At 34.7% G+C, this 12,343-nt stretch overlaps 1 protein-coding gene across 1 annotated transcript in view; it reads right to left on the bottom strand.

Moving 5' to 3' along the window:
- The window catches only part of LOC111511015 (intermembrane lipid transfer protein Vps13), a 1,108,316-nt gene that overhangs the window by 355,189 nt on the left and 740,784 nt on the right, over positions 1-12,343 (bottom strand). Inside the window, 1 exon segment of the mRNA XM_074170346.1 lies at positions 1,116-1,619. Coding sequence (XP_074026447.1) covers positions 1,116-1,619 — 504 coding nt within the window.

The following is a 12,343-nucleotide window of genomic DNA, read 5'->3' as shown; positions in this document are numbered from 1 at the left end:
GCTATATCTGTTGATATAGGGTGTTTTTTTAGCTGTGTGTTTTCGAATTTTTGAGTTGTCATTACTTTGTTAATAATGAATATTTTTTCATGAAATTTTGGTCACACCTGTTTAGAGGCACTCTGAATCCAGTGGCGTAGTGACTTTTTCAATAAAAAAATCGCTAATAAAAAATCCCGACTTTCGACTAAGAAAAAATATCGTAGTATGCCCTGAAACTCTAATAAACATTTCAAATTTTGTCCCAAGGTAGACCTTTTAGTACTTGACATTTCAAAAAAAAATTATTGAAATCGGTTTACAACTCCAAATTTTAGGGGGGTGTTTCCATTAAAAATGGGTCACACTGTATGTATATGGCATAACACTTGACAATACTTTATCTTGGCATCAACATACAAATCAGCTTAGGAGCAAGTTATCCAGCACTATTTATGTTCTACGACAACTTCAAAATATTACCAGTTTCGATATATTAAAAATTACTTATTATTCGCTTTTTCATTCTCACATTGGTTATGGGATCTCAATATCTTTAGGTTACAAAAGCGAGCCATTCGAATATTGGCAGATGTAGGTTTTCGGGAACCGTGTCAGCCAATTTTCAAAAAACTAGGTATCATGCCTGTACCAACGTTATTCATTTTTCTTGTTCTGCTAGAAATCCAAAGAATTGCGAGTACCTTACCGAAACGTTATTATATTCATCAGTAGCGTACGAGAAACGCTGAAAAGATCTGTACAAATCGATATCGCCTAGCTAAATCACAAAAAAATTCTTTGGATTACAACTTATATAACTGTTTACCAGACAAGCTGAAAGATCTTAGTATGAATAAATTCAAACAATCCATTAAACAACTACTATTGGAGGACTGCTTTTACTCTGTCTCTGATTACCTGGGGTATTTTAAAAATCGCTCCTAAGTCTCAACATACAAGCAACATACTCATCTGACTACCGTAAATATGCTATATCATGTTGTTCTTTCATGTTTTTAATGTTAATCTTTATGTTGCTCCACTTTTTATCTTAAATTATATTTTATACTCATCCGATCTGAAATTACTTTTGCTTTTGCCCTAACATATTATCGCTTAACGAATGATCTTACCCTGATAACTAAGACATTTTTTCCTGGTTCAACATTAGGTAACTGGAGAGTATCGCCCGCAGATACCATAAACTCTTCAGCTGATTCATCGACACAGCAAATAACATCAAAAGGAAGACAATTTTTGAAATTCACCGCTGGCCGTAGATGAATGTTATAGCAAACACTGGAAATTGTATAGCGATTCGTATTTCCATAGAAAACTTGCTCCATTTCACCAACTGCTTTCATAATGAATGGCTCTTTATCCTCAACTCCTTCCTTATGTGGACAGTGCAATAACTTTGTAAAGTTGATATTTGTTTGCAAATCTTTCCAAATGTACGGAGTGCACGATACAGAGTAACCAGAAACCGCGAAGAATAATTCATTGGTAGGGTTATACACTGCTTTGAGGGGAACATTTAGTGAATGTTTTGGTTGAACGGAACTGATGAACTCCAGTTCATTACCCTTTGCTGTCATGTAGTAAACATCTATCTCTACGTTGAAGTGGTTGTGAACCTTGAACAAAAGATTTATATTTTACTATGCGGAAATCGTAAACTTAAAATATGTATAGAACAATAATGTTGAGAATCATTGTCGCCGAAGATATACAGGGTGTTTGGTAGCTGGGTGCAAACCTGTAAGGGGGTGATACACTAGCCTATGTAGAACATATTCATACAAACATTTTTATTTTCTAGCGCGTTTTTGATTTTTAAGGGAACTTTTACGATTTTTAGTACAAAAACCCAAAATTGGTCAATTAAATGATAATAACTTCGAATCTTAACAGAAATGTCCGGTTTTTTTCATTTATTTTAGTAATCTTATGTGTCCCCAATCGTACTAAAGTAGTTTGAAGCACCATTGTGTCCAAAAAAGTTATGTACAGAGCATTTGAACTTTACAAAAAAAGAAAGAAAATAAAAAATCTGACCTTTGATGCTAATTAAAAAAAAAATAAAATACATACAGGTGTTCAGACACCTGTATGTATGTATGTATGTATTAAAGGTCGTAAATATGGATATTTGAAAAATTAAAAAAAAGTAATTTGAATGAAATAATTTGCTGTTACATATGGATGACGCCCAAAAAGGATTGATTTTTCCACCTTGATCTTTTACAAATTCAAATAAGCACTTTTTCAGTAATGTTTTTAATGATTTTTTTTGGTTTTGGTCTCTATATAATCTTTGGTAATTATCAGTTCAGTAGCAGATCATACAAAATATCAATCTTGGGTAGTTTGCCTCGAAATAAATTATAAGATATCGTGTGATGGTATTCAAGGTAATGATTTCTAGCAAAAACGACTGAATTATTGTTTGGTGTTTTTTTGGAGGCTATCGCCGATATATTTGCGATAATCGGGCTTGTTGCCCTGTTTCTGATGAATCTAGGTAGTTATTTTGCGACGTTGCCAAATCGAATAGTTTGTAGTAAATATAATTAAAAAATATATCCACGATTGATAAATCTTACCTTCAATATGGAAAACCAATTAACTCTTTCCCCTTCCTTTTTACATTTCCAGGATATAAACTAGGAATCTCATTTGACGAAAATCCTAAAAATCTTTTGTATTTTATCGTGAAAGTTGAAAAACTTGCTAAAGCGCGTCACATTTCAAAAAGTGAACTCTTTGATCCTGCTAACGATCTTTTTGATGGAAAAGATACCTATTGGTTGCGACAGGTACGCTCACGAAATTAGTGATTGGGAGGCTCTGATCGCATAACTCAAAAAAGATTCCCTCACAAAAGATTTCGATGATTTGGAATCAAGTAGACATAAGGTAGAGGTAGACATAAATCGGTAATTATTTATTATCCTGCATGGAAACTTTACTTAGTAGACTCAGCCGAGCTCCTGCTGAACCAACTAAAATAAAATTTCTCAAATTTGGTCTACAAGAAGAATAAAGAAAAAGGCTACAACTCAGCACAATTGATAATGTAGAAACTCTCAGCAACCAATGTAAAAAGCATGAAAAGTGAAAACTAACGTTGCTTCATTTTCAAACTTGTACAACAAACTAAAAATGATTGATTACATTAGCCCTTATATAACACCGCTTTAGGTAAAAATCGAGGTTACCAACTCAATTGGGTACCTGAATTTCGTGAATATGCTAATTTGAAAATCGGCGAGTAAACTAGACTGATTTGATAATTTAACAGGTTGCACTCAGTAGATGAACAACACCGATTCTGACACACTTGGGAGTAGGGGGAAACGTCATCGAAATCGACGCAGGATGGAACGAGTATCGTAGCGATTTGAGCGTGGAACTCCGCCCCTCGGCCCCCTTGGTACTCCACCTAACCTATCAGCTCCCTCGGCCCCCTTCAGTCACGTGATTTTAATTAAAAAAAGTTTATAGTTATGAGATTCGAACCTGGATCGTCCGCGCCGTAGACATTGTCCTTAGCCTCTATACCATCGTAAGATATTGAAGTTAACTGCGAATGTTGGGTATTTATAGCGTTAGTTTTGTCGGGACCGAAATTGACTCATTCATTATACTTGAAAGCATTTTTTTTTATTTCCATAGAATGTAATCGTCATTATCATACTGAAGATAGGAAAATATACTTTGATTTGGGAAATAATTAATATTTCATGTAAAGATGTGTATGTGTGTGTAAGAGCGAGAGGCGCGTGCGACGTAATCGATGCAAAGAGAGATGGAGATCGAGGTTTTACCGGTTGCTAGTGCAAGCAGGTGTTGCGAGTTGTACAATAAATCAATGTTTATGGAGTAATGTAGCGTTGCCGGTTTGAAAATTAAGTTATAGAACACACAGAGTCATCTATGAGTCACTAGCTGAACTATCTATTGGTTGAAGAAGGATACTGTAAACACTAGACTCATAAGACTGCATCTGTCAAATGTCAATACATGCCAGCATGGCAGGTTCGGCGTTGCCAGTTGTACAATAAATCAATGTTTATGGAGTAATGTAGCGTTGTTTCATCTGAAATTGTACGAAATAAAGGTTAGTACTGCATTTTTTCTTTGTTCAATATATGTATAGAGTTTGTGGTTGTATACTATATTTTTCATTCATAGATATGATCCGCATAAAGAAGTGTTTTCAATACTTTTTATGTGTTTAGTACTTGTAGAATATGTGTTTTAAATTCGTTGTTTCGAATGATAGTTGATTTTTTCAAGTATAACTGTAGCTCGCTCATTTTTCACAATCAATCCATGAAACACATTACTCCCCCTCTTGAATTTTATTTTTCTTTGGTGTATGTTTCTATTGAAGATTGCATTTATTTCAGAACACTACATCAACGTGTGCAGTATAACTTCAGATTCATATCAACAACTACATCCAAAATCGTCTTAGCAACCTTTTCCACAACGAGTTTCAAATCACAGCAGCTTCCAGAACCATCTCAACAGTTTCCACAGAACGAGATTCAATTCTCTGCAGCTTCCAGAACCTACTCATCATACCAAAAATTTCATTTGTGAACAAAATATCGGTGAGTCATGTCAATAAATAAAATCCAAAAACCAGGTCGGTAATTGATAATTACCTTTTAGTCATTAGGGATAATTATTCAGAGTACATTGCCAAACAAGCTATACAATTCATTAATAAACATATAAGGACATGCGTTTTAGCTATGAAAAAAATTAAAGTTTCGGTTGGGGAAAAAAATAATTACAAAAATTGGGGAATTGAAACGCTTCAAAGTGATTATCAAAATGATGAATAATAAACGTATAGGCTCGGGTTTGAAACGACGAAGCACCAGGGTAAAGTGGCAAAATATTAACAATGTTTTCAATAGTAGAGTAACAACGGGGGTAATCATCCAATTTGACTCATAAAGATCCTATAAAGTTTCTAGACGATGCTTTTTCATTATTCAAACGTGAGATTTCCAAAATTTTGAAACAAATGTCATGTCTCAAAGTTAATTTTACATTTTCAGGGGATTTCATTGAGAAATCGAATGATGGGGATATTGTTGATCGCAAATATTTCAGTACACCAAATAAAGTTATCGATTCAGGTACGGACTTGACTGCTTGGTACAATGAAAACGCTGTGAATGTTATATTGAATAAATTAGGCGAATTTGAACAATTGTCGGGGTGGGCTTTGAGTAAAATTCTTTTGTTGGAAGTAGCAATTAATAAATATGTCATTGGTAACGGTTCTTCTTTCATTCCATTGCCACAAGAAATCGCAAGGAAGAAGGCATGCATTAATGTACAAAACAATGACGAAATATGCTTCTTTTGGAGTATTAATTATTAGCGCCTTGTATCCTGCAGCAGAAAATCCACAAAGGGTGTCAAAATATCCACACTATTCTTCAGTTTTGAATACTACAGGGCTGAATACTCCAATGGATTTACATCAAATTTCCAAATTTGAAAAACTTAATGATATTTCTGTAAATGTTTACACTTTGGAATTAAATCAAGCAAAGGAAAAATCATTTTTTGTAGTAGTACCTGCCAGACTCACGACAACAAAACGAGACAGACATGTTAATTTGTTATTGATTCAAGACAAATATTTTCCAAAATTGAACGCTTATGAGGCTCCACCCATCAATGACGATGACGAGACTGAAATTAAATTCCATTATTGTTGGATCAAAGACATGTCCCGATTATTAAGTAAACAATTGAACAGAGAGGGAAAAAATCTTTTGTGATAGATGCCTCAATTATTTTTCAAGTCTGCAAAAATTAAATGATCATACTGTTTTGTGCGAAAAAGTGAATGATTGTAAAATTTCCTTTCCTACATACGATTATGTGGAATTTCGAAATTATGTTTATAAACAAAAATGTCCGTTTATAATTTTTGCTGATTTCGAGTCACTGTTGGAAAAATGTAACGAAAGCATATCTAATAAAACTACAAAATACCAAAAACATATACCTTTCAGTGCAGGCTACTACTTCAAGTGTTCCTATGACGACAGTCTGTCTCATTTCAAAAGCTATCGAGGTGAAGACTGTATGAAATGGTTTGCCGATGAGTTGTCTGATATTGCAAAATTTGTTGAATCTAAAATCAAGAATATTGAGCCGATGACAGTGCCTTTAAATAATATCGGTTCTGCAACGACTTGTCATATTCGCGAAAAACCGTTCGCCCCCAAAGATGTTATCGTGTACGATCACGATCACTATACGGGGGCGTTCCGCGGTTTTGCCCACCAAGCCCCCTGTAATGTCAACTTTCGAAAATTATTCGTGGTACCCATTACTTTTCATAATCTTTCAGGATACGACAGTCACTTCATTATCAGAGATATCGCAAAAAAAGGCTCTGTGAGCATACTTCCTTCAAATAAAGAAAAATACATTTCCTTTACACAGAAGGATGCTGAAACTAAAATTAAATTTCGATTTATAGATTCTTTTCGATTCATGGGAACATCGTTGGATGAATTAGTATCCACATTGGATCAAAATGATTTGGAAATTAAAAAAAAAAATTAGTTATTTAGATGAGGAGAAATTCGCTCTTCTCACCAGGAAGGGAATATTTCCGTATGATTATATAGATAGCATGGAAAAATTGAACATCACCGAGTTACCATCACGAGAAGAATTCTATAATAAATTGAATGATGAATACATAACAGAAGATAAATATGCTCACGCACAAAATGTTTGGGAATCATTCGAAATTACAAATTTGGGATCGTATGCGGACCTATATTTGAAAACAGATATTTTATTACTAGCAGACGTTTTTGAAAATTTTCGTCAAAAAAGCATGGTAACTTATGGGTTGGACCCCTCATGGTATTATACTATGTCTGGGTACACGTGAGATGCCATGTTGAAGTATACGAAGTGTAAATTACAAATTTTAAAAGACATTGACATGATTATGTTTGTAGAAAAGGACATAAGGGGCGGAATATCGGTTTGTTCAAATAGATATTCTGAAGCATACATATGGAAGCATACATTCCCGAAAAACCTTCAAAATATCTTTTATATTTAGACGTCAATAATTTATATGGTTGGGCAATGTCAGAATTTTAACCTTACGACGGTTTTCAGTGGGTGGAAAATTTTGACAAAGATGTAACTGAAATTCCTGACAATGCTTCACAAGGCTTCATATTGGAAGTTGATTTGGAATACCCTGAGAGATTACATGATTCACATAAAGATTTTCCGTTTTGTTCAGAGCATCAAGCATCACCAAATTCCAAACAAAAAAAATTAATGGGTACCCTGTATCATAAAGACAAATATATTTTGCATTATCGCAACTTGAAACAAGCATTAAAAAACGGTTTGATTCTAACCAAAATTCATCGGGTTTTGAAATTCAAACAATCTGCATGGCTGCGTCTCTACATCGAGTTGAATACTCGTCTAAGGGCTGCAGCCACCAGTTCTTTTGGCAAAAATCTATATAAACTAATGGTAAATGCTATTTTTGGGAAAACGATGGAAAACATTCGATTACACAGGGTGGTCAAACTTGTGAATTACTGGAACGGTCGTTATGGCGCCAAAAATTTAATTGCGATCCCTAGATTTCAGAGTCGAATCGTTTTCGATACAGACTTGGTGGCTATTGAATTGAAAAATACTGAACTTGTTTTCAATAAACCTCTGTACATCGGAATGGCAATTTTAGATATTTCAAAAACATGCATGTTTGATTTCCATTACGATTTCATGGTGCCCACTCTAGGTATAGAAAATTGCAAGTTAATGTATACAGATACAGATAGCTTCATCTACGAAATAACGTGTGAAGATGTCTATTCAGAACTCATCAAAAATAACCTATCAAAATTTGATACTTCCGATTATTCGCCCGATAATAAGTTTCAAATTCCACTCGTGAATAAAAAAATTCCTGGGTTAATGAAAGATGAAGCAAATGGTAAAATCATCACGCACTTTGCAGGGTTACGTTCCAAAATATACACCTACAAAGTGCAGGGTGGAGAGGTTATCAAAAAATCAAAGGGAATTCGATATAATGTAGTCAAAAATAAAATTGATTTCAAAGATTATATGGATTGCCTCAGAAATTTTAAAGAAAAAATATGTGAGCAGTTCACTATTCGATCATACGCTCACAACGTTTTCAGTATCAAGCAGGTGAAAATAGGCTTGAGTCCACACGACTATAAACGAAAACTAATCCCCAAATCATCCGACACTTTACCTTGGGGGCACTATAGCTTGAAATGAGGTTATCATTTGGATTTTATTTCTATTGATGTGATTCATTGATAAATTTTGTTCTTGTTTGAATATGACTGATAGGTGTGTGTTACTCTGAGAATTTTCAACAACTTTTCAAGAATTGACTGCAAACAGAAATATGTTTGAGTATTTCAGTTTTTGTATATTATTTATTATTGTACATGAACACGTTGATATAATTTGAATGAAATATATTGAAATTTTGTATACTTATTTATTGTTGTACACACACGTTGATAAAATTTGAATAAAATATATATTGAAATTTTGGTGTTTTATTCCATCAAATAACTTTTTAAAGCTGTTTTTTTTCACCTTAAACATTAAATGAAACAAATGTTACAACATTTTCTCATTTATTACATGAATCATACACTATTTTTTTTTATAATAAAATAAATATTCACGTAAAGCATTAGGATACAGACTATCTAGAGCTGAGGCTTGACAAAAACCTTCTATGATTTCTTCCAAAGTTAAATTAGTTTTATTCTCACGTAACCATGATTTTATTATATTGAAAACACCTCGATAATAATCACAAAAGTTCAAAGCATCCAGCATAGCGATACGGTCAGATAGCACACCAAGGTGAGTATTCAGGATCTTGTTTACATCTCGTTGAAACAGCTCCATGTTAGTGGTGTCTTTGGAAATGAAAATTTGTTTGGTATTACTTTCGATGTACTGTGTGACGTAAATGTAATCCCCGCAACGTGTTGTAATTGGATCATATTCGTCTACATATCCATCGATTTGTGATTCAAAGAAATTTTCCTTTATTTGTTGCAGAATGTCAATGAGGGTCGCCCATTCATAACTTGTTAAATTGATGGAACGAATGGAGAACTGCTGCTTCAAAATTATGCATGGGCTGAAGTCTCTGCATGGACTCAGGCCACATCGAATTTCATAAGATGACATGGGGAATGCCATCAACAGCAATTGATGTTCGTTTCGAGCAGCCATTTTGTATTGCTCCAACGCTCTGTCTATTGCATTTAGAGTTCCATTGTAATCTTCACCATCACTGTCGAACATTACTTCAACTTCACTACCGTAACCACTATCGAGAGACATTTTCAAACTGAATATCCATCTGTGTTTGCATGCGCTCTTATAGCTTCAGATCACGTGGTCCGTTTCAGATATTGTGCGTTTGTTGAACACCCAAATATTTCTTCACAAAAGGCCCTCCCAATACATTGTCAGTGTGCTTGTTTTCCATAAGATTTTATACAAAATCGACATTTTCGATCCAACTGTTGTGTTTGTTATCCAAACCCAGCCATTTTACGTACATTTTTTTATCTTTCTTCCTCAAGACTTTTTCAACGAGATATATATCAGAATTTGCAGTTTTTTGTAATTCTTCTCCATAAAAAGCACCCCTAATAGGTGCACCCTGCATATCTTCTAGCATAAAGGTGGCGGGGTTGGTAATATTGACTTTGATAATTTTGAATAATTCCGTAGTCCAATTGGGCGTATATCCTTTTTCAAAAACGTGTTTCGCCTTACTAATTCGTACAACATCACCGACTTTGAATTTTCTCGGTCCAGCTATTTTCAGATGGGTGTATGTTGATTTGAGAATTTATTTTTCGTTAGTTTTGGTAATTTTCGAAGGTTGTATGCCCGTCTTCGAGTGTCGCGTATCATTGTAGGATTTTGTGATTTCAGGCAAGACATTCAACCATTTGTAGGTGCCATTCAGACTGAAATATTTGAAAAGTCTTTCTTTTAACGTTCTAATGATACGTTCAGCCATAGAAGCCTAAGTGATACTGTACGTATTGTAGTGATTTATTCCATGTTTTTTCATCAAAGTTTGAAACTTATTGTTGTAAAATTCTTTACCTTGATCGGTTTGTAAATTTTTTGGACAACGTTTCGTATGTGTCAAGATATCTGCAAACGTTTTCGTAATTTCCTCTCCCGTTTTTGATTTCAGTGGTCGAGTCCACACAAATTTCGAAAAACAATCTATGACGACTTTGGTGACGGAACCATCTCATCTCAGCCAAGTCCATCTGCCATAAGTCATCTATTCCTTTAATAACTGTACGGCGTCGAGGATAATTTTTTCTAATTGGTTTATGTAGTTCGTTGACAAGTTGAATCTTGTCTTTGGAAGTCATGACGACTGATGGTGAAGATGTGTGAACCCCGCTCTTTTATTATGGTTTTGCTTGAACTTTATTTTGTATCTTTCTGATTTCCTTGATAGTAGATTGTACCTTCGAATTTATTTCGGTAATTTGTTTGGAGATGTCACCTTGAAATTTGGTTAGTTTTTCATTTACTTGGATCATTTCTTTTTCGTGTTTCTTAGCTAGTTGATATATAAATGAAGCAAGTTCATTATCGGTTCCATCCACATACTTTTTATTAGCAACATCGTAATCAGTGGTGGGGCTCTTCACATGACACAATTTCACATCACCACAATGAATATTACCATCTGAGGTATAATGCAACAAACATCCTGCAGAGGGCGTTGGCAATTTTCGCTTTCTGTTGCTGTCGCTACGTCCAAACTTATTGATAACCATTTTGAAAATGATAATGTATTGGGGAACGTAGTGTATCTTATAGAATTATTTTTGCCTCTTTGAGTTTATTCAAAATGGCAATGATTTCATTGTTGTGTGTAGAATTTCCTGCATCTCGAGAGGCTAGCAATAATTTGAGACGTTCGCATAGCTCGTTGGGATCGTCCCAATAAATGTATTCAATGGGTTTCGTATTGAATGTCATTGCAAGAGGTGACATGATGTAATCGCAGTAGTAGTAGTAAGAGGTGTTTTAGGTTGTAAAAACCCAGTACCAGTTTTACGACGATTTCCTGCTGTAGGAAACAACGGTTTGATTATATTGGTGTACTTGTATCTCTGTGTGTCTTTTAGATGCCCAGCCGAATTCTTGTGAGCGCTCGATAAATTCAGAATCTTTTTGTATACATTCAAATCCTCAGTGTTATAATTTTCAGGCATGTCGAGAAATAACAGTTCATATATACCGGGTGTTCCTTTCCAGTGATAACCAGCCAATTTTATGTATCCGCTACGCTTGGCAAAATCGATTCCCTTTTGGCCTAGGAACCATTTTGAAGATACCCCATCATATATGGGACCGTATACTTTATAGATTTCCTTGTCATTTCCCCAATGTTTTTTAATGTACGGTTGAGACATTATCGGATATTGATCGATATATTCTTCTAAAACTTGTTCATTTATGCCTGACGCAACGTTGTCGTCTTGTTCGTCTTCTGCATACCCACTAAAGACGTTTTCATCATCATCATCATCATCCTCATCTGTACCTGCAACATGTACGAGGGATTGGAATGGAGTCGTTTCAGGCTCATCCACTGTCTCTTGTTTGACTTCGGTTTTTGCCTCAGTTTTCAATGGGGTACTAGCTGACTGTGTTGCTGTTTTATTAGCTATTTTCCTCAATGGAATAGACAGAGGTTTGAAAAATCTTTGCAATGACTCATCTTCTTCGGATTTGCCCAATTTCAGAGCCAAATATTTTTTTCGAATGATGCGTGCAATTTCGTTGATTTTATTCTTTCGAATAACATCAACTTCTTTGCTCAACGGTTTCATGATGGTGAATGATACTACATCACGCACTGTGTATACTTATATATTTGTCGAATCCTTGACGATAACGTCCACCATTCTTATCGAAATCTTTCATTATTACAACGGTTCCATATCGATGTTGCCAACATTCGGCACACATTCTCTTGAATTCATCGAAAGACATGTCGTGAGAGACGTGTTCATCGAATACATGTTTCAAATTTATTTCATCCTGTTTGAAAAGTACAATCATATTGCAATTGTCTCGTATCAATTGTTTGGGGATTTTTGAATATGCCTGACAAAGATAGGCGGCGTCAATGTTCTCATGCCTACATACAGAATAATATTCGCGAATTTTCTGTTGGCCATCACATGCGACATCATCGAAAATGAATATGGAATTTGATTTG

The sequence above is a fragment of the Leptinotarsa decemlineata genome, unplaced genomic scaffold, assembly GCF_025532065.1.
Source record: "Leptinotarsa decemlineata unplaced genomic scaffold, Ldec_3_MD MMD2_P_RNA_scaffold_8, whole genome shotgun sequence".
Classification (NCBI taxonomy): Eukaryota; Metazoa; Arthropoda; class Insecta; order Coleoptera; family Chrysomelidae; genus Leptinotarsa; species Leptinotarsa decemlineata.
This window is presented reverse-complemented; position numbering and strand designations above follow the sequence as displayed.